General features: G+C 35.3%; 1 protein-coding gene across 1 annotated transcript; it reads left to right on the top strand.

Annotated features, from left to right (window-relative positions):
* Positions 1–16,061: 16,061 nt before the first annotated feature.
* LOC113502847 (carboxypeptidase B-like) lies at positions 16,062–20,506 on the top strand. Its single transcript, XM_026884577.1, has 7 exons — positions 16,062–16,187; positions 16,499–16,711; positions 17,676–17,766; positions 17,927–18,028; positions 18,143–18,358; positions 18,504–18,929; positions 19,975–20,506. Exons 1-7 carry the CDS (start codon positions 16,084–16,086, stop codon positions 20,185–20,187), a joined length of 1,365 nt encoding a protein of 454 aa, XP_026740378.1. The 5' UTR covers positions 16,062–16,083; the 3' UTR covers positions 20,188–20,506.
* Positions 20,507–24,972: the final 4,466 nt, after the last annotated feature.

Below are 24,972 nucleotides of genomic sequence, written 5' to 3' on the forward strand. Positions count from 1 at the left end.
TAATCCAGCGATTGGCACGGTTGTTCCGCCGCTCTAATAAATATCAAACACCGTAAACGAGCTGTCAGACCGTAAGTTGTAAAAAACATTCAACTGATTATTATACAGGAAAGGTCAGAAGAACAACTGCTTATAGCTCTACTTTTATTAGCGCAAGTTTCAATTTGAAGTAGATTTTTTCTTACTACCCGCAGCAGATTTTAGTCCTTAAATAAATGCTTTTGAGATTTTTTACTGTTAATGTCGTGAGAATACTCACGCGTATTTATCGGAATTGCTCGACTAGTTTCTGACCCAACCGGAGTCCTTAATTATAATCTGACGGCGTTAGCAGTCGTTAAGAGTAAACCGTTGCATCGTTTTAGTTTTGGCAATTTATTGAAATTACTTAGCAGGAATGTGCAAAATACAATTGTAACAAGTAATGTTCTTTATGCTCAAAAATAAATTCTTAAACATGTGATTTTATATAGGAAGTTTGAAGAATATCTCAAGAATATTGAATTGTACAACGATATTATAAAGTAGTCGCCCTTCTGTTAATCCCGCACACAAACTCTTGCCTGTGAGCTGGCCTCACGCCAAGCCGTAACTAGGGGTACACAATACACGCGCTTGAATATATCACTGGCACGGCCTAATAAAATAAGCAATCATAATAAAATCATAATGGGCTACACCAGGACTGCGGTAAATAGCCTTTTGTACGAGACACATAAAGTCACGTGAAATTTTTCAGATCATTCCCGATTTTATGATGGACGAAATGATTAAATACGTGTCGTACCTTTATTTCTTGCTTCAAGTCAAGTATAGCTTTCAGTTGCGATAAGGGTCTTTAACCCATTTTACCGAGTTTAATCTAAGAAGGACAGAAATGTTATATCTTCAGTTCCGTCTTTTTCTCGTAAAGTAATAAAATATCTCAGTTTCGTCGCTTCTTCTGGGCAGTATTACTCCAGCCTTAAAACTTGAATTCATGCTCCCATGATGGGTTTAGTAGATGATCTTTATCAATGTGCTATACCATTTATTTAAATTAATTGAAATCTAGACCAATGCAAGCATAAAAGCAAGATAGTTACCAAACTGCTTCAGCCTATAATATAAAAGATTATTTTAGTATCTACTTAGGTAAACTTTCGCCAACCAATTCCCTTAACAGAAGCGTATTGTTAAACAATAAAATAACTATTCGTTTATTGTTATTGCTTCAATATGTTACGTCTGCTTAAACGGCGAATATAGATACACTCGGTTTATGATACGTATAACTTGCGGAATGTTCGATACAAATGTATTTATTAGAGCAGCAGCGCTCGGATATCGATGGGTTCGCGCTCCGGTGGAACCGAAGAAAATGAAAACATTCGATTTGTCCCCAAAAATAGATAAACACTGGCGCTGTGAAGAGCTTGCTTTCGGTATTTATTTTATGTGTATTTTTCTTTACTGTATATTTTATGAATTATTACGACGATGACTTAGGTGGAGATGATTTAATAAACTAGAAGTAGGTGTTGGTAGTAGGGATATATATATATATAGTATAAGAAATAACATAATGCCCTTTCACTGAATGACATGGCGCCCTAAAAAAATAATCAAGATTTACGTTTCACGTAAGTGCATGCTTACAAAAGCAAACCTAGAATTCTAGACAGAAACTAGACACCACAATCAATAAGGATATTTCTTGAACATTTTCTATCCCAAGCAAATCCGCAGGTAAAGCTTGTTGCATCAATAAATTAACACAAAACGGATCGGCGGGAGGCGGGCGGCGGCGAGCGCCGGGCGCCGGAACAAAGCGAGGCATAACTCACCGGCGACGGCTGAAATGCGAGAAATTTAAATATTTTACTAAGAAAACTAGCGATTTCAGGTTTTTACTCAAAATGGGTTAGTTTTGTTCGCATTGTAGTTAATATTTATGGCGCGGGAGACGCGACCTGCGGTTACTTATTGTTGGGCGGGAGTCATTCTGTCCAAGCAACGAGATTGGATATTGAAGTCTAAAGGTAGAGACATACCTTCACCTTTTCAATACTTTTTTATGTTTGTGGTTTCAGGTTTTATTTAATGAATATATTGTATTGTATTCAGTTTCCAATCCTCCTAGTTAAGTCTTACGTTAAAATAAATATGAATGAAGTAATCTACAGTTTTGCAAATGCTAGCAAAGTCGATTTGAAAAAATAATAATATTTAAATAGAAATACGATACGAGCTAGAAAAGTACATATAATGTTAGTACGTTTTAGTAACTTATCCTCCGTGCGCTCGTAACGAAATGCCTTTACATTGTGGACTCGATCTTTCTTCATTGTAATCATAGACCTAAGTATACGTGCATAGACTATTAGATTTAAGAAATTCTTGGACTAAAAGCACTGCTTATATGCACATTTATTTGTTTAAAAAGTACTGAGTTGAAATAATTGCGTAGGTAATTACAAAACAAATAATATTGTTAGACTTATTGTAGAGAATAGTCAGGTTGGTCTACTGCGTTAATTCGATTGTGGTTTATGATAAGAAAAGTTTAGTGAAACTTGAAGGATTTACAAAAATGTATGAAAATATAATTACAGGAATACGGTGTGTTAAGCTGTGCCGCATATTTATATTTTAAGCATAAAATTAAACCACGTAGGCCGAAGGTTTCTTCTTATTCCACGTTGCTTTTATATACCTACAAGCTGACCCAGCAAAGGTTGTTTTGCCGAATATTTTTTTTAGTTGTATCTATTTTCAATGCCACATTATAACAGTCACAATAAAAACAAACAATTTCGTCCAAAAAATAAAATAAAAATAAATTAAGTGTGAGCAACCCTTATCACTGAGGGTTATGAGAAATAGGTGTTGTTCTATTCTCAGACCTACCTAATATGTATACAAAATTTCATAAGAATCGGTCGAACCGTTTCGGAGGAGTACGGTAACTAACATCGTGACACGGGAATTTAACCCTTAAATACCTCGAGTATCAATTTTGATACCGAACTTTCAAACCGAATGTATACTTGTAATTCGTTTTTTTTTTAAATGTTAGGCTGATTTATAATATTATTGCATAGTGTCGTTTACATTGAAATAAAAAAAAAAGTCTAATGCCTGAAGTATCAAAATTGATACCAGTTTTTTTTTTCGAAATATGTATATGAAATACATACTATGATTTTTTTTATTATTTTTCCAATTATCTAGCTCCTGCACAGAATACACCTATATTTTTTTTAATTTAATTTGAAAAATCAGGCTTCTAAGGGTTAAATATTAGAAGAAGTATCTATATAGTTTTCAACATATGTGTGGAATAGCAAAGCATATACCAGGTTGACATATTTTTTAATTAAAAGTGGGATTAGTCTAACAACGCAATATATTCCATCTAATGGGTAGTGGCCCTGAACGCAACACCGGACTTATTGTCAAAATAATAGATAAACAGATAATTGGAAAAGCTGTAACTAACTCTTCGTCCGACTACTAAAAGTTAAGTTATTTGCGATGGCAATATCGTCCAAGTGGTAACTGTAAGCAGTCAAGCTCACATAGTGTGGGTCCATAAGTCGAGGAGCAACTACCATAAAACCTCGGAACACTTATGACCTCTGTTAATGAAGACATTAGACCCAGCACCCCTCCGCCCGCTCCCCTCCGCTCCGGTCCGCTCCGCTCGTCACCGCCGCATTCCCTCCTACTAATTCGATCGAGTTGGAATTGTTGGCGGTCATCAATGCGGTTGATGCCGTCGCCCTTTGTAAGGTCTAAGGGCTCCTCCACAAGTTATTTAATGATATTTTCTGAATTGTGGTTTTGTTGTGGCTCGGCATTTTTTCACTGATGTATTCTGTCTCTTTATTAGACGATTTCAATATCTTCTGTTAAAGTTATCGTTTCTAACTACTTTCTACTCTTACACCTAGTTTATCTTATTTTATAGACGCCCCTTATGACTATTTGACTAAAGCTATTTGGGGTCAGAGTTGATGCCTACGGAACAGAAAGGTCATGACCTAACCATCATAACTCTTGTGTTTCGGAGTAGTGCTGTTTGTATTTATACATTCCTCTATACCTTTCCATAACTGAAATTTATTTCTAAGAACTTTATAAAATAGCTCTGAATACAGATTGCGTAGGTACCTGATCATCTTTGTTTTTAAATAAGCAGAAAAAATAGATGCTTTACATAATATGTTTTTTTTCATTGTTCCTTTAATAAAGTTATTCGATTTCCTGTGAAAACAGCTCGATGCCGTCTAAGCTGAATCCTATGCAAAGGATTTTGTAACAAAATCTGATCTGCTACTAATTTCCAACTTGGATCAACATGACATGTGTTTTGCAACAAATTTTCCTTTAAGTCAAGATTATAAAATCACTTAAATATATTTAGTGTGGGTTTAAAATAATTAGAGCACAACATAACATTTCATGATAAACAGTGCAACACACTATTTGTTATTAAATTACTAGAGAATAAACTTAAAACGTTCATCTGGTATAAATGTTCACTTAAGCGACAATCTCTTTAAGCAGCGCTCGTTGCGCGTAGGTCCTGTAATCAATGGGAGCTCAGCTCTATGACGCCTTCAGGATGGAAGGGTCAAAAATGTCGATTGCAAAATTGTCGACTTTCGCTCAAGTTTGAAGTCGAACCAAACGACTTGTCTGGTGCAAAACATACGCTGTGGCGATCCGATAGTGTTATAATTAATACCTTTTAACATTTTGTTACATCTTTTTTTATTTCTTGCTTGATTTATATGGTAACTGTGCAACAGGCAAACAAGTGATAAAAAGTCGAATAAGTTGCTCTACGGTTACCATGATATACCTCAAGAAATGGCTGTTACAAAACAAAGTAAAATATGGTTATTATATGATATCCCCACTTTTCGTGTACATTAAAATAGTCCTTTACTTGCGTAATACTACTGGCCAGAAATTAATGTTAATCAATACCTAAAGAGCAGGAACACCAACAGATTAATGATCTACAAGAGTCCTGCGATCACTAGAATTCTACTTAATTAATCGCATCTGCAATAAACATAGACATACTCTAGTTACTAATAGCATACACGTAAAGACAAATCTTCACAAACACTGGTCCAGCGCTGAGTTGGCGCAGACTCCTCCCAGTCTGGCTGTGACACTTATTACTCCACTGACTCCGCTGTTTCATTTACCTCACGAACTAATTCATTGTGTCCAAACTTGTGTTGGTAATTGATTGTTTTAAAATAGCTGCAATACTTTGCTGTTATATTTTTTACCCATCCAACGGTAGTCTGTTTTGTGCCTGACAACCAAAAGACTTAGAATTCTGTTTCATTTTCATTTAGCTGCTCTGAATTATTTAAATAAATTGGAAAACAATACTTCGGTGTCGTTATCCATAAATTGCCTTTTTAAAGTTTTTTAAAGAAGCAGAAATGTATTGCTCATCGCTTATGCCTCAGCCAGCGCTCAATCGAGTAATGTTCAGATGCGGCCCACTGACTCATGAAACGGATATTTTGTTGGAAACAACTCTTTGTGGACTCAACATTGTGAAATTTGTTGACGTCAACCTTCAGATATTCTCAGAAAGCTTCAGTTTGTGAACCGAGGTCAATAGATAGGGCGGCTGATTTGTTGCTAACTCCTTAAATACTTCGTTTTCAACTTGTTTGTCTGTTCTCGTCAAGTTATGATTTTATCTTTTAAAGACGAGATAACTGCTGAATGTTCATTTTGTCTTCATTGTTTCGACCAAAATGTGTTTTAATATTTCATCAATTACAAATAAAATATTAGCTCTGTGGAACTCGCCTGATTATTTCAAATGTATATGATATCATAAATGCAGGTATGTATTGAATTGGCCGCAATACAACAAAGGACGAGCGGACATCATTTTCCGGGCAAACGACTTCAAACCCCAACAGTTATTGAAAATTTCCTGATATCTGATGGTCACTATTGAATGGTAATCGATTACACGTTACACCAATCAGAAGAAAGAGTTCCGAGGAAATATACCAAATGGGAAAATACCAATTTTTTTGTCCTGTAAATGTTAGCACATTTAAATTGCTGGTACCATTTGAAAAAAAAACCTCAAATAATGAAAACATCTAGACAAGAACACATACATATCGCAAAAAAAAAATCAAATTATGAAAATGAACCATAAACGCAAAATATTTGATTTTCGAACAATATTTTTCAAAGTTTATTATTTTTACGAACGACGCACAGTTGCGTAAACATCAGAAAACATTGTAAAAAACTTTGCGAACGCTAAACAAAAATAGGGTTACCCTACCAATAAAATTGAAGTTTTATGACAAAATAAGAATATTGGAGGAAGGTTGTATCTTTACCCTAAAGTGGTATACATATCTTGTGAGATATTTAGCGGGGCCGGAAGGGACACCGACTACTAAATAATCGAGGGCACCATTCATCGGTGCGGACAGCCCTGGCCGGACGATACGCCCGACTACTGTACGGGGTATTTCAGGGTTGCCCTGATAGATAACCCGCAACATATCAAATAAGTTGGACGTGTTGTAACTCGGTGTGTAATGCTGTTTGACGTTTAGGCTTGATTGGGATTTGCCGATTTGCGACCGGTCACTGAGTTTTTGTAGGCTGGTAGTTTTTTTTTCAATCTTCTTGCGTCGAGTTTATCAGTTTTATTTCTTTTCTAGACACAAAACAAGAATAAATTCGGGTTGTATTTTTTCTGTAAGCTGAAATGTTTGTTCACTTGATCAAATATATGATACATTTTTAATAATACAAGAAAAGGCACTATAACCTTTTACCTTGGGTTCTTGACTAATCGTAGGCATTTGAACACTAAAAGAAATAAATTTAAGAGTATGTTAATAAATAAGGCTTTCTTAAAGTAGATATTTCGTTCAGTAAATTATATTTTTACACAATTTAACTTCTTCCACAAATACTTTTATTCATATAAATTCGGTTTGCTCACAATTTGCAAGACAAATTACACAAAAGCTATCTTGTCGAGAACCAGGTGAACTTCGGCTTTTAAATAAATAAAAATGGCGTCGACTGTATAAAAGGTGGCTGTTTTGTACGGGACCCGCGCCCGACCCCGACCATAAATCAGTCCTTATTAATTTCATATCTCTGTTTTGCGAACACACAATTACATTAAATTAACTTTATAAATAGCTTGTAGGTATCATAACTTATTTTTTAACTGCTGATTTAAAAAGGGTGCTTAACAGTTTGTCGATATAACTTGCATTACCTCTTTTTGCATGTCAATAGCAATTGGGTTTTCCCCAAACCGATGCGAGCTCATCTATAAATAAAAAATGTTTTATAAAACATGTTTACTCTATGTATGTAAATCAACAAGGTCTTCTCCAAATAACCAATTCACTGAAACATAACCTAAATTTATAGACAAAAAGCTTTTTTGAATTAATAAACAAAAAAGAACTAAATTTTATTTACCTTTGTCTAAAGATAAACCTATTAAATTATTATAATCTGGACTACAAAATATTGCCTGAATATACAAAATATTATCAAAATTGTTAATACAAAAGTTAGAACTTAAGTACATTACAGAGACAGGGTCGGCATGTAATTGCCGCCTAACTTCGTGCTTCGTTAAAAGCTAAGTTAGTACCAGCATAACTTATTTACTTAGTGCGGCAATACCGCGAGTGACAACCCTACGTCACTTGACGCGTTTTCATTATAATAATGTAATGTAATGCATACTTTTTTGTTCATCCTATTTTGACGGGGATTCTATTTTTAAATAATTGAGTTTTGGTTTTTAATTTAATTCAGCTTTCACTCAATGTGTTAACAGTATTATTTTGTGAGGTGCGGTGTTGCGTTTATTATTAAAATTATTAAGAAAACGGTTCACTCAGGCAAATTGATCTGGATCGTCTGACTAGTTTCAGAACCCACCTGAGCCCTTAATCATTAAAGGGTGTCGTGAGTTCGACTCACGTCGGGCCATCGGGCTCGTAAATACGTGTGAGTCAACCGTCATTAAACCAAAACGAAAAGGTTTTGTTTTTAGTTTTTGTAATACAATTACTTCAAGATAAGGTTATCCAGGGAGTCTAGCGATTTGTGACGTGTGGTCGGAACAAGTGAAGCATTTTTTGTAAAATTTTGTATTTCTGAAATGCAACTTCTTATGATCAACAACGGAATGCGAGGAATTCTACAAGAAGGAAGTAATAAAATAGCGTTAGGAATTATTTGCAGACGATGCTGACTGTATTTAACGCTACAAAAATTAAATAACTTTCATTTCAATAAATGCACTTCGTCAATTGTACTTGAAAATAATAAAAACCAATATCACCGGCGGCAATACGACACATTTAAAACAAAAACACGTCGCAGAAGCGAAAATAACCCGTAATAAAGTGTTGAACTTCAACACCACGTATAATTCGAGTTTCGAATAATTTCGTATAATTTTTGAATAACTCGTATAATGTTGGTATAATGACGTTATGGCCACGCCGAGCGCTCTCATTCTGTGCGCGTAATGAGATTAAATGATTTCGTATTTTATTCGAATGGGCATTTTATTTTTTAAATAGTTAATGATTTTAAGTTGGTGACAGCTTAAGCGGTTTGTGAGGTTAAGCCGGCTTTGCCACGGTTTTGTATCGGATGCATACTTGAAGGTTTTACGATTAATCATGGTAAAATTCAGCGGAAGAGAGTTCATTAGTTTTTTAATTAAATTGTATTGTGTCGCCTGGCCATAAATAAATAATATTTAATGACGACATAAGTTGCTGATGCTTTGTTGGAAAAAAAACAACTAGCATCGTTTTTAGTTGTTTCAATTGTCTAATGAAATTTTAATTAACTTGATCAAAAGACTGTAAAAAGACAAATGTGAGCAAAACATATTTTTGCTTCTTGTAAAATATTTTCATATCAGACATTGTTTAAAGGATTTATTTTAATTGAAACTGACTTTGCCGTTCACATTTTCGATCATAAACAATTGACCGTAGTAATTAAAATTCATGAAATGTTTAAACGCTAAGGGCGCGGGGCAAATCAATCAAAGTGCGAACGAGCGCGCTGTGAGCGGTGCACGGTGTAATGAGAGTGTACTAACGATCAATGCGGATAAAGCCTTCATTAATGCAACCAATATATGTGTTTACTTGCAACGGATTCAACATAGGGAGAATAATCACGAAATTTATTGATAACTTTTATCGTTTAGTAACAAAAGGTTTTAAACGCAAACATTAAAATCCAAGTTTCGCTATCTATCCATTCTCCCGTTTTTCTGTCACTAGGCTGTATTTCATAAACTTTGACGAATAGACATTTGACATTTTCGCAGATAAAGTATGTTTTTTGCCAATGTAACAAACTAAGTAGAGCAATGGTTGGAAATATGTTTCACGGAACCCATAGAGTCGCGAGGCTGACTCGCACTTGACCGGTTTTTGTGTTTGAAATTCGTCGTGTGGATTCGCCGTAAGTCGTAACAAATGAATTACTTTTGCATTTGTGAACATACATTCATACTAAATAAATATTTCCACGAAACTTGAAAACTCATTATTTTAAATAAATTGGTTTGCCATTACACGGTAAGCATTTGGTTCACTTAGTTTCTGTGCTTATATCGTGTACCAACACTAATGATAATTAATGAACTTGAATGTTAATTTCCTGAACAGAGAATTGTTCATGGACATCAAAAATGTAAAATCGTGAAAAAGTATGTAATTTATAAAACATTTCCTCTCGCCTAAAACATAAGGAAAATGTGTAAAAGGTTAATTCCATGGATACATAAATATCATAAAATTAATTACTTATAAAAGATTCAAGGTAGTTCATTTAATATTATAACTTGCCCGTTTTGGTCACGCTAATTTTCTTTCATAGAATATTTATGACTTGGAATTAGCAGACAATCTGGAGCGCGAAAATGTGTGGGAAGTGAAACAAGGGGAATTATATATTTTGTAATTAAATCTGGTATAGTAGAGTTATCAATAATGCATGAAATAAACTGGTGATGTAGAGGTTTGAAAATAAGGAATTTGAAACTTAATTGTTATGCAGAGAATATTCTCAGCAGGCAGCCCATGTGAATGAAAAGCACATACGTTTACATTGGAGACCGGCCAACGGAAACAATCAAACAATCTCGTACTGAGGAACACCAGCCGTCTCTAACTGATAGATACAAGATATGGTATTTTCAACGCTTGAACCTTAACTTCAGGTAGCAGATAGAAATCACAAGAATTTCTAAAAGTAATAATTGGGTAACCTTTTAGTTCTATAATCATCAAGTTTACTTACTGGAACATTGCGTATTTACAGAAGCATGAATTTCAAGCAGTAACTGTACTCGTAAGTGGTACATTATGTACTAGTGTAGTAAATGAGGCACATCACAAGTTTCATACTCTTCAATACTTATTAACCCTCAACTTCCCAATCACGTGCGATTCAGATAAAACGGTGGCCATTAGCGCCATCCATAACTGTTATCACTTACCGGCATTACAATTCAGCGCTTGCAGCGGCTATAATACGTGGAACATTTTTGCATGATCTGATGTGAAGCGCGGTGCAGCGCTCCAGCGCTATCGGATTCCGCGCCCGTCTTGCAAGACAAACGGCTGGGGCGCGCGACTTGAATTATTCATACAAATCTGATCTCGTGCTGGTTCTCCGCTAATATTTGTTGGACGCCAGACCTACCTGACGGATAACTACGAGTATGCGCGCTAACACTGGTTTAAGAATTTTATGCGCTCCACTGCAGATGCTGGCTAAGCAGCTGTCGAGATACTGGGAACATAGATGGTGAAAAGTTACTTGGAATCTATGTATGAAATTGCCTTTAGATGGAAGCTTATTGGTTTTAATACTTTTCAACTTTGTATGCTTTGAGGTGAAAGAAATGAAAGTAGCATTATTTAAGTTAAAATATTTAGAAATACCTGCTGAATTAATGACACCTCATAAAACTTTCATGTTACAATCACCAGAAGCAATCATTCAATTATATTCTTCCTGAAACATATTTTTTTCTCTGAGTTATAAGCTAATATAAATAATTGTCGTTATTCACGTCGTCGCAGAACAAAAAAATGAGCAGCACGCTCAAATACTTCGAATAGAACAAACGCCGACCGATCCAATTCCTTTGAAGACAAACAAAAGAAAAACGTCAAAAAGGCACAAATGTATGCACAACATATAAAGAGACGTATGTGCGAACATCCCGGGAATGCGGGCACATCGGGACCAACAGACGGCATCGAGGAAATCCTTTGTCTACAAGAATGTTCGTCGTTCTTATACATTTGTTCGAAGACCCAAATAGATTATCCCAATCACAGCGCACTCGAGCTCAGACTTCACTTCAAGATCGGTGACTGCCAGCGAGCTCTCCTTACCTAGCGCTTCACAAACAATGTAAAACTCTTTATTATGATCAGAACTTTGGAGAACCTGTTTCATGTAATCTCTCAAATATTGTTGAAGATGAAATTTATTTAATTTTGATGGAATTGAACATTTCACAGGAAGAACCTTTTTGAAACAATCGTTCTATTTCCATTCACAAAACCTACGCGAAGTAATTGAATATTCTTTTAACAGGAAATGTAATGTACTGTTAGATAATACGTAAGTATAATAGAAAGGGAACTGTCAACCCACGGGATGAGTCGCGAGAGGATAATGAAAGTCTTTTAATATCTACAGAATATTCTGTTGACAAAATGGTATTTTTAGTTTCGGTACTGATGGAAAATTCCGAAAGGGATGATCCACTAAACGCCTACACTAAAGTATCTGTTCGATATTCGATAACGTTGACCAAAACATTTTCCTTTTTTTCCTAAGATACCTAAGGTTCTACCTAACCACATTCCAGCTGGTCTAGATTTTCTTTCGATACTAGTCAAGCGATAAAGATATTAAGGTCCCTATGCTTATATGAGCACAACTCCTGCAAATAGAGCCAGTAATCTACTAACCGGATATGAATTAAACCGTGACATTGTCATTTGAAGTTTCTAAATAAAAAATAAATGTTATGTTATACGTGTAAGCAGATTTTTCATGATATTCAAGATTGTTAAGGTGAAGTGTCAGCGTCAGGGCAGAGTGGTGCTCCCCGAGAGACGCCTCTTAAGCTTTGCTACAGTCTTGGTGAAGGCAGACGAGCGGATGGGTGGCGCTTGGAATAATTTATAATTTTTGTGACAGTACCTGGACATCAAATGGTATATTTTGTTTTTTCAAGTATTTGATTCAGATATTAGTTCCTTATGCTGTTTTTGATCGTATTCTTACATAAGATTTTGGGTCATTGTTTTTTGTTGTCAAAAAGATTCCGCACTAACATATAAAATGAGAAAACAGACTCAAGTTATACGAGAAAATAATACTATTTAGACATTTAAAAATAAGCTTTTTTTAACAACAAAACACTTAGGGAGCAGCGTTTAACCGCTGCGTGTAAACCGCCCGTATGCAGTACTACACTTTTAAATTACCGTCGAGGGCGGAGAGTTAATTAAGCTATCCGTTATTATAATCGGTCCCCGTGAGCTCTTACCTTTAAAAGAAAGGCTCCTTTGTACTGCCCACTGATACCGTCGCACCTAATACACTTGACACACGATAGAAAGAACAGAAGGACGATTATGGAAATACGAGAAAATTAGCAAGAGTGTTGTGTTGTGAAGTATTTTGAGTTACTAATTATTAAACTACAAAATAAAAGTAGTTTTTTATTTATAACCTATGACGTTACATTGATTATTACATATTTAATATTTTTTTACTTGCGTCGTAAGGAAGATTTGGAAGACGACATGGCCAGCAACAGTACAGCGTGAATATTAAATAATTATAATGTAACTATTACGATACTGGTGTAAGCAGAAGTCGTAACTGGTACGTAGCAATCCTTTTCACTTACCTTTTACTTGAGACTCTTATAATTGAAGCTGTTCGTATAAATTATATTATCTTCAGACAAAAGTGCAGTCTTCATTATTTTATGTTTTCGTCAAAAGACCAAAGTGTTCCATTCTGATAAAAAAATATTATTCCTTTTTTATTTTTGGCTATCATTCTGTTTAAAAGAAAGTAGCTGCCATCATTATTTAAATTGAATGACAATGTTTTGTTGAGTTCCATCGCAGTAAGTTAAAGATAAGGCCTTTTGATGATCTGTTTATTAAAATAACAACAATAGAATCTAAAGGCGAACGCTTCCTTTTGTGTATCTAATGGTGGCCGACAAACAAACTGTGTATAAATAAAAAAAAAAAGGGAAATTGAGAAGGTATACAGCTATTTTATTATCTTCATTTTCTTGCTAAGAAAATTCAGAAAAAACCTAGTGCTAGCTATCCCGCAACTCTGTCATTTGAGCATAAATTGGAAAAATATCCTAATTTTCGTACATCAAATCCTACTGGATGAAGGTAAGTGTAGGGTACACTTATTGAAACTTCACACAATACACAAACTTTATTAAAATACTCCCGCAGATCGCTGATCCTATCAGCGGTTGCATTAAACTAAACAAGGGACGCTACTCAACCCTCCCGCGCCGTCAATCGGCCATAGCGACCCGCCGCTAAATAAACAGTAAGTGTATTGGCACGAAACAATGGGTACGATTCGTCCCCAACTAATTCGATTACCCGAGCTGGGCCGTTAGCGGTGGAGGGTTGGGCGGGCTTAGCTGGAGGGTATCGGAGGCGATCAGCTGAGAAATACGAGTGTCAAGCTTTTGTGGATGCGCTACAGGGGTTTTTTTTTGTAGACTCATATTAGCCTGATGGAGCAGTCAAAACTTGCGCTTAGAGTAACTTAATAGTTAAAAATATGTTCATATTTGACTTTATGAGTCATACATGGACATATTTCACTATTAGTCTGAAAGATATATAAGCGTAATCATGATCGGACGTCAATTGTTTAAATCCTGATTTCACAGCTAGAAGCCTTTGTTAATAATTGATAGGAAGAAGTGAAGTACCGTAATGAATTTCAATGGAATAAAAGAAGGCGTTATTAGTCGGAAATTATGGGCTAAATAAAAAAATATGATTAATTCTAAGATATAATATGATTAAACCTAGATACAAAGACGGCGAGTTCATATTATGATTCTGCCAAACAAACACTTTCGGTATCTTGTTTCTCATTCATATTAAGATTAAGACGATCACTGTATTTGCCTTCATTTTGGCTTATGGTTTTTGGTATGCGATGAGTCCACATTAGTTGTTAGATAAATCTAAAAGTAATTTGTATTTAATCTGAGTAAATAATATAGAATAAAGATAGGGAAAGAGGAACAAAGAAAATAAAAATAAAGTACTGCTGTATTAGCACGGAAATGGCGAAACTGATTTCTTTTCATGGAATTGGGTATGGCCTTGACGATACTTCGTCCAGATGTATTTTTATCCGTTTTAAAAAGTTCAAATCCCAGCGAAGAAAGAAAATAATTTTCTGAAATAAATAAACCAAAGGTATAATATATTATAATATTCATGAGTAAATTATATAAAGTAACCCAATCACCCTCGTAATGGGAAAAATAGGTAAGTCGTCAATCTGATTCCATTCAAATGATTGAGTTTGTCGAGCTTTCAGTGTTAAAGTCACAAACATGTTTATTAAACAAGAAAATGTAAAAGAGTTCTCATTTCCTTCAGATTACAGAGAAATCTCATAAACAGCGTCACAAATATATTTCATTCGATTCCAGTCGTAACGGTGTTATTATTTCTGTTCCATTTCTTTCGAGAACATTCCATATTCGAGGAATATATTATAATGTACTTGCGATCGTGTGATCATTATCTAAAGCTGTTATAATCTAATGACTTTCGCCATACGTTATTCCTGACAGCTCCCGGTTATTGGAGTTCACATTATGGAGAAGATTTTGCTTTTCGTGTTTTTATTTCATTACTTTAATCTACCAAGAGGGGGACTCTACAGTAAACTTCAAAAGGTCGTGAAGAAAAAAGTTCTTAATTTAAACATTATTTTGTAGCTTTCTTTTTGGACTTCATAAACTTTCATGGTACTTAATGTAGAAGCATGCACTGTAGATGCATCTACAGTAAAATATTATGTATCTAAAGAAAACCGACAGTAATTACCATCTAAACCAAGTACGTACCATCTATCACCAAGTACTTACTATCGAACAACAAGTACTTACCATCCAACACCAAGCACTTACCATCTAACACCAAGTTCTTACCATCTAACACGAAGAACTTACCATCGAACACCAAGTACTTATATAAATACTCACAATAATAGAGCTTTCAGTATCACTATTGTTCATTTATTAAAGGCCCGCATGTTAGTTAAATTAAAGGTAATTATGGGTTACTTAAATATTCAATTATAAATTGTTGAATGACTTGTATTGAAACATGGCTTGTCAGGGTAAACCTTCTGAAACCAATATAATCTAAAACTAATATTATCTGTGAAACATTTGAGTGAATCCAAGCCTAATTCGAGCGCTCACCCCTTGGACAAAACCAAATAATCAAACTGTTAATGCATACTTTTGTCTATACCTATATACATTTTTTTTGTGTTATCAGAGACCCTCTAGTTTAAATTTCTACGTACAAATTATCTGAATACCTAGTCATTCAGCCAGATATCCACCTTAATCTCTTGATAAACTAGTCTGCATTTCCAAACAAATCGATTCAGTTTTATCGAATAGCACCTAGTTTAATAGAATCGTTCGTATGATAAATAGTACCATAAAAATTACTCCCGCATACCACGAGAACTTTAAACAAACCGATTTTTTTTGGTACCGTTATTAAAGCAAGACGGTGTAGTACATTTCGCATAGCTACGTCTCGCTTCCACAACAGAAACTGTTCTGAGTGGAAATTTCATGGTACAGGCAATCGATAGCGATAATAAGAATGAATATAGTGGATTTGCAAGAATTATGATAGAATTAGTGGATAGATATTAATGGGTAGATTAGTATATCATTGTATGCAGTGTATTGTGCCGTGGATGTTCACTATGGAGTTGAAATATTTGGTGATTTTCGCCGTGATCGATGTCGTGTTTGCTGGCAAACATGACATATATCAAGGGTATATTATGATTTAAGACCAAACGGAAATTTTATTTGATTTTGGTGATTTTTAAAATTTATGCTACTTTATTTTTTAACAAAAATTGTCCATTCTTGAAAACTAATTTTAAAATAATAATCATCAAAAACACATAAAACATCCCTTAACCCAACAGCAAATATTTTTTTCACCTACAATTAAGAAAATTATAGCCTTTCATCAAAACTTTTCGTCTTTATATCAATCTCAGACTTGTCTTAAAATATGATCATTTTTCGATTTCATGACGAGCCCGATTGACAAGATTGAGAAGTCTCAATTTCTTTAAGGTTCTCAGTCCACGATGTCCAGCTACGCAACACCGCGGACCAGAAGATTCTGTTCGGGATGGAATACCAATTTGAGTTGGACTTATGGGAGCATGGCATGCCGGGGCAGCGCGAGGCCAGGGTCATGGTGAGCGAGGAGAACAGGGCCGCCTTCCTCGACGCATTGGATGCAGAGGGGATCGAACATTATGTGCACCTGACTAATGTACCAGAGTGAGTGTTAACCTTTGAGTATAGAGAGAAATGAGAAGTTATTGTAGGCGCATTTATGCTCTTGTGGTTCTTGGGACTTCCAGAGCAACAGAAAAGTACTTTTGTTTTTGTATGATCGGAGCTAAAATTGAATATTTTTGTTACCTGTATGAAATACCACTATTCGGAACAGTATTCTGCTTTTCTTCCAACGTCTTTATATTAAAAAATCTTGAAAAAAAACCTGTTTTCAAGAAAGTTTTCTGGAGAAAATCCAAGTTATAAGTTAATTTCAAAATTCTTTTTTTTCCCACAATATAAAAAACAGTCCGTCCTCGTAGATAGATTGGATGGTTTACGCTTCGTAACGTAGTCTATTATGGATGTTTCCTAAATATGCTTTACAAATACATATATCACACATTGCAAAAATGAATTAACAGTCCGGAACTTAGTTCAAAACTACAACAAATCACTAGGACGACACGTAAATCATTGGTGAGTGACAGTGTTCGTATTGTCAGGAACAGCTCCACACATGTGCTGGGCGACTGCCAGCTATTCACAATGACATTTTGTTTACACCAAACACTATAATAATTAATGGATTTTGTGATATGGCCTTGTTTACACATCTGATTCAGAGAAATAGGATCATGTGATATTTGTGACATTTACAAAGCCTTTTTCGAGGAATTATTGAAGGTGCTATAAGTACCGACGAAACCAAAAGCACTAGACACGCATGATAATGAAGCTGCAGTTTGATCCCAATTTATTTTCATAGCCTGATGTCCGTCACATTTTATTGGGATTCTTGTTAAATTTACAAAAAGATGGACGCTATTTGTCATCCAATTAACACGGATTATTGGGTGACAATGTTGGGTGGTTATTTTACTATTAAAATGGTGTCTTTCACATATAATATTTTTGTTAAAGTCATGGGCTGATGACTGAGTTGCACCGATTTGGGGTTTTCCAGGGCCTTAGAAAAGTTTGATGAGGAGCAAAGAATATGGTCAGCAGGCAGAAACAACAGAATGATTTTTGAGAACTTTCAGAGGTATAGCGAGGTGGGTGTAATTCTTATTTCATAAAGAAATGTGACGCCCTAGTTCATTGGTTTTTTTTATCTCGTTTAAAAGTATTTACATTCAAGATATTTAGAGAAGTATACGTAATCATATTCATTCGAAATCGAATAATAATTCAGTGGTATTTCAATTTGAACAGATCAACAGTTACATAGAGAGGATAGCAGAGCGTTACCCCAACTTGGTATCCGTGGTCACCGCCGGCAAGAGTTTCGAGAATCGAGACATCAAGTATTTGAAGGTAATAGTCCAGTGTGCAGCCACAAATGTGGTGATCTTTGATGGTGTGGGTGGCAAGAGTATAAGTACTACTTGACTGAAGAGTCCCATCTTAAACTGGATTTGTTTCACTCAGATCTCGACAACCAACTTCAACGACCCCAGCAAGCCTATTTACTTCATGAACGCCATGATCCACGCGCGCGAGTGGGTGACGACGCCGGTGACGCTGTACAGCATCTACCGGCTGGTGGAGAACCTGCGCCACGAGGACGCCGACCTGAGGGACGATGTGGACTGGATCATCATGCCGCTCGTCAACCCTGATGGCTACGAGTACACTCATACTAATGTGAGTAACTCTTTAATCAATAAATAATTTTCACCTTCACCACATTTATGTCCTTTGTCTTTTATAGAACTTTTCATGAGGTTATCTAATACTCTGTTCAATTTGATCTAGTCTAGGAGTTATTAAAAATTGATGTTAATTTCAGGAACGTCTCTGGCGTAAGACCCGATCGTACTACCCTGAAGTCAACGCCACTTGCTATGGAGTAGACGGGAACAGGAATTTCGATATCTTATTCAACACTCTAGGAGTGTCTGCGAACCCTTGTGCTTTCACCTACCCTGGACACGTCGCGTTCTCGGAGCCCGAGACCCAGTACATCAGGGATATACTCCATGAGTACAAGGACAGGATTCAGATCTACATGGATATCCATAGCCACGGGAATTACGTGTTGTTTGGTTATGGTGACGCCAGCCTGACACCAAATGCTGCTCAGCTCCATCAAGTCGGTGCGGCGATGGGCGCTGCCATTGACGCCAAGAAGCTGGCCAAAGCGAGGTACTATCTGGTGGGAAACAGTGCCAGCGTGTTGTACGCTACGTCTGGAAGTGCGCAGGATTATGGCCAGGTGAGAACAAACATTTATATGTTAAGTTAACCGATTACGACTCTTATGTTGGTATAAATGCTTTGGTCTGCTAAATGAATTATCTTCTAGCTTTAGTTAAAAACAAGGAATTTTGTTTATTTACGAGTCCTTATTTTCGTTAGACTTATTTACATTCATTTATGAGAGAAGCAAATTCATATTATTCTTATTCGAATAGTAATCAACTTAATCTGTCGAAAGTATTTCAAATTCCATCGTTTGACTAATAGGCTGTAATTCGTCTGGCGCTGCGTTGAACACGCGCGTGATACTTATCTAATCTGCTCCAATTAATCCTGTTTTTGATAACATTAATATTACAGATGTCGATCACTACTGGGTCAGGGCTATTAGTACGTCTGTCATTGTTACGGATTGAAAGTTTTCTTATATTTTCTATCGTCAAAAGCTTATAAAATGAAATTTATTATTTTAATGTATCACTTAAAAAAAATTAACAGAAAAGCAAAATTTGCACCAATACTCACTGCGGAGAGAATTTAATATATTTTAAAATGATTTTAAATTCAATTAACTGAACCACTATCTAAATAATAGATTAATTATTGTATCTTTATTATGGAGTGTGCTATAGATAACTTGTTAATGATTACGTTATCGTATCAGAAAAACAGACGCGCTGTTTAATAATATGTGGTTTTGTACAAGTATTTTTATTAGTATTTTTTAAGTGTAGATATACATATATTAGTTAAAATTTAATTCTGTAAATGTAACAATCCTAAGTTTTAAAAGTAAAAAAGAAAAAAAAATGTATATTTTGATACGATAAATATGTTTTGAGAATGAGGAGGTACGAAATTATAGTATGAATAATGCAAGCAATTAAATTTCAAATTTCCAAAAAGAGTCTCATATTTGGGAACAGCTGGAATACTCCATTGAACTTTGATGCATGCTTTTGCGTCAAGCCAATTAATTACCTTAACTTTATTACCTATTCTGCTGTTTACTTGTCTGTAAGCTTTCCTTTAAATAAATATATTAATTAATTAATTTACAGTTTGTGGGAGTCCCATTCTCGTACACCCTGGAGCTGCCTGGCTACGAGTACAGCTTCCAGGTGCCGGCGCGCTACCAGGACCAGATCAACGAGGAGACCTGGCACGGCATCGCGGCTTCTGCCAGACTCGCCAAGCTCTACTATGCCAGTCGCTATGTTCCACCTAGTCCTGGCCCCTCACCTGCCGCTCCTGCACCTACTATAGCCCTATAGGTAAAGAAGTTGAGATAGTCACTTCCCCTGTGAAAATCTTCTATGGAAAGTTCTAAGAAAGTTGAAAAACTTTACATAGTTTTCAATGTGAAGTGTTTCTGAAATATATCTACTTATGTTAAAATCATATATTACTATGAATTGTTTATATGTGTGCCAACTGCTATGCCGATACTATTGAGGCTAAACTGCCGATGTGATTTTCATTAAAGGAGGTTGAAATTTATGGGGGAAACCAAAGGATTCTTCAATTTAGAAGAAAAAATAGAGTTATAATGTTTACAAACAATATAAAACCAACTGTGGCAGCTATTAACAATTGACTTATTTGATTTACATACCGTGACCGCGACTGCAAGAAAGATAAAGACGACCTCTGCCAAAATAAATTTTAAATAATGTGTTTTCACCAACATTTAAGTCACATGCACAAAGGATTGTCTTTGTTTGAGAACAAGCTTTGTTTGATTCAGAACACGCATTTATGGATCACACAAACTCTTGTCCTACGCGGCTATTTTGATACCCGCGTCTATGTGTTGGGTTTGCCCAACACTTGCATACAGTAGATTTCGCGTGGTGGCCTTCAGATACCTCAGTGCAGTCAAATAATTTAATAACAGTTATTAAAATAAATAACTAAAACCTGTTATTGTGATATTGAATATTCTGACTTTAATAGCGGTATGGTTCAGTGTAGCAGACAAAGCAGGCGCCCGACTGAATAGTTGCGTCAAATTAAACATTACCAGGAACTCATATAATCATGTGTCGTCACATGTACTTGTTACAGTTTACTGAGAATTTTGTAATTGGTACGCTTTCTTTGTCACAATTTCTATAATACAAACTAAACAATAACATGACACCGTTGATCATTTGTTTTTGCTGTATAATGTATTCAAATTCAAATAGGGTTTAAGAATTTTGGAAATATGTTTCACAATTGCGTGTCACTTGAGTGTGACACCGCTGCTGAAATTACTGTCTAGTAAGCACTAAACCAAACACACCAGGAATGATCGAATCTCTATAATCAATCATCTATGAGTCATATTATGCATGGATCACACCTGCTCGCACTGAGCATGTAACAATATCATGGGTACCAAGGTTCAGGGTATGTACCATCATCTCTTAAACGAATGCTGATACAGTTCTGGAAGCGAAACACGGTCTCTATACACGGTAACAGAGTCCAGATCCACTCTAATAGAGGCAGATAGAGATTAACGCGTAAAGGAACAAATATTTTGGCCTCTATGAATGGTACTTCTGTAAGTAATATTTGATGTGAAAGTAGAATCCAGTGTTGTTTTTGTTATCAAGTGAGTTATGATATTGGATATTCTGGTGTTATGTACTGGAGAAGTTTTTTTGGAAGTTCCGCGACGATCTGTTGTTGTTTATGTAGTTCAGAAAATATTTAGTTTCGGAAGATAAGTCTTTTCTATGTTTGTTCCAAGTATTTATAGAGAGCGGGATGGTCTGAGTGTCTTTTTTAAAGTTAGGAAAGTTTATACAATATTTTGTGAGTATATAGTACTGTATTTGCAATTAACTCAAAACTATTTGCCACACAATACAAAGGGTACAATTTGATTACTCATTTATGTGGTTACTAAGGCAGTAAACAAACTCCGTAACCGTCTTCCCTCTAAAAGGTTTAGTTGGGTTGTATATCTTAAATCCTGCACAACGGAGGCAATTCGTTGCGTTCCCGACATTTCGATTCGCGGAGATTACCCCCTCGGCCTCGGCGCCGCCTCCCGGGACAAATCTGAACAGCCGCCGCACCTAAAGCATTTCCAACTATTTTGCAAACCGCGGACCTCATTTCCTCCACCGAGGCTCCAATCACGAGTATTTTTAAAAAGCCACTAAAATGGTTTACCCTAACGCAACGGGTGCCGTAATAAAATCAAACCGACTGCGAGCAAGCGGAAAACGTCTTCGAATCGAATTCCTTCGCGCCGCTTTCGAGGGAAATTAGGTTGAAACGCCCGAGACAGCCGAGAAAACAGCCGCCGCCTTCATTCGGGGAGATGGCGACATCGGCCACCAAGCACAAGAATCAATTTGTATTTAATTCAATCAATAACTTTTATATCCAACCTTTGACGCGAGTTTATTTTATTGTGTAAATTAAAAAACGTTTTCAATTTACGTGACAAAGGCTAGACTAGTTTTTTTACTTGTTAATAATTTTCGAGGCTCAGACAAATGGCACTCATTATTTACAGTCAAACAGACTTTAACACAAACATTTGTAACCCTAACTGGAGGCTCATCATAAAAAGGAACTAAAATACATAACATATTCAAAAAAGAAAGTTGGTCCTAAAAAAATGAAATACGGCCAGTAACATGCCTTCGGGCAATAACTCTGGGGAATCCCGATGTCAAGGGACGCCACATAAAAATATTTTTATCATATTTAGCTAATATATGGCGGCCGTGGCATTACCCTTTGAAAACAACGAGAAAGTTTCTCACATTAGTCACCCGCAGTGAGTGGAGTAGTCAGCTGCTGCGAAACCCGCGACATCCGGGAGTTAGACTTAGGGCTTCGGTATTTGTTACCTGTACCCCTAATCTGAGGCTTTACTCAGACCCGCCTGAGTAGGAAAAAGTTTACCCTCGTTAGGTAGGTCATGTAAACTGTCACGGTAATGTGTACGCTGCATGCGGGCTTAGAGGGACAATTATAAAAGGTGTTTAACAAAAACAACTCTTTAGTACTTATTTAATTTAATTAGAATACTGGACACAATGAAACAATCTCTTCAGAACTATGTGTGTTTAAAAGCGGTGGTTTACAATAATTACGTTTTGGGCTTTGAATATAGGATTTGATATTTCAACAGATGACAATGATGACAAGAAAAATATACATCAGTCACAAAATTTATAAAAAAATACAGAATATCTAATAACTATAATTTCTATGGAATGTCATTTGAAACCATTTAAATGGCCAAAAATACTAACATTAATATTCGAAATTTACCAATAATATCTAAACTCAAACCTAAAAAAAAAATTAACATACCAAAAGGCCTACCACTATTCTTTTAAGTAAAATAATTCCAATTAAAGAAGTGAGATAGCGCTCTACAAGGAGCAGAACGGCATCCCTCTTTCACAGCTACAATAACTTTAAGATATGGTTACACCTCCTGAACCCCGGTATATGGCACTACATATGACAGTTGCTGTTGATCACTCGATTAAGTTAATGAGGAGCTAATTATACATTAATCATATAGTTAAGTTTTGGTAATGTGGATAATAAGTCACTTAAGTAATTAACATTAATTAAACTTAATACTAACTTTGAGGGTTATTACAGTATATGTGAAAATATTTGTAACTCACGAGGGTAACTTGAATTGTTGTGGTTTAAAAGTTTTTTTTGTATCTATGTTTTAAACTAAGTACAATACGGTAGTTGATTAAATCTGTACACCTACTCCGTTAAACAGATTTCCAAAAATATTAAATACGTATTTTCATTTTGTCGTATCATTGAAAAGTAAGCAAGATAAAGCACAAGTTTGGTAGTGGGGCTAAAACATCACTTGCTAGTAAAAAGCGTACTCGTAAGTGACGTCACACGAGATTTTAAATCTCAGTATCCCCTTAATTTTTTTTAACGAGATAAATGAGAAAATACGTGTCCAATACTTTTTCTTTGGTCAAATACCCTATTCTATTTATATTTTTTCCTTTCTTTTTGGTTACTAAAAAATATACCTCTTTACTCTACATAAACTTTAAATTTAATGAAGTTAGATAATGAAGGGTGTATCATGCAGTAACATCTAACCACAACCGCCGCACCAGTCACCGGATGACGAATTATGTTTAGGGTTAATTACTAATTATGAGATTCACTAATTAATGTTGTTTATATGAAATTCATTGTTTTATTTCATTGGACCAACCCAATTCGGCTTTTTATTCTTGTTTTGCGATGGCAATAGTGACCTAATATATGTATATTTTTATATAACGAAACTAAATATTCACGATTTTAAATTTGTTCACGGATGGTTTTCCTTTTTTTATCGATTTGCGACTTGTAAATAAATTTAATGAAAAGCTTTGTGAAAGTTAAAAATATAGTAATCTTTTTAAGTCTTTACATAATACTATAATACATATATTCACAATACATTTTAACGACTAGGTTAGGTTTTTATATAAACTATCTTACTTCATAATTTTGCTTTTCCGTTAATAATTTGAAATATTTCTTACGTGAAAATATAAGTGAGTAAGCATTATCTCTTCATCTCGTTTTACTGAAATTTTATATGACTTTTATCTTCTGGATTATATCCGTCGCTATTTTTTTTTATACAGTCATGCATAGTAGCGATACTTATCAACATAATTAATTCATAAACTTATTTCAGTGTGAATGCTAACTGATACAGATTGACCCAAATACTCGAATTATGAACGCTCAGTTTAATCTCAATTATAATGGCCTAACACAAATGCGTTTGAAATTTTGACGTCGCGTATCTCGTATCGTTTTCAATACCATTATTCAGCTTTTAACTAAAAATTTTAGCAAACTCTATTAGCAATTTTAATTGCAATATTATTATTGATGGCTTGTTGGATTTGTCTATAAAATCGCTTTTTATTTTGGGGATTATTCTGCAACATTCTGATTTTTTTTTTGCCGTAGGTCCATTCTGTTTCGTTTTTCCTCTTATATAGCTCGGTCCTTCAGTGGTGTGAGTTCCACGATCTTGGGCATGACCTGTCCTG

The sequence above is a fragment of the Trichoplusia ni genome, chromosome 18 (assembly GCF_003590095.1).
Source record: "Trichoplusia ni isolate ovarian cell line Hi5 chromosome 18, tn1, whole genome shotgun sequence".
Taxonomy (NCBI): Eukaryota; Metazoa; Arthropoda; class Insecta; order Lepidoptera; family Noctuidae; genus Trichoplusia; species Trichoplusia ni.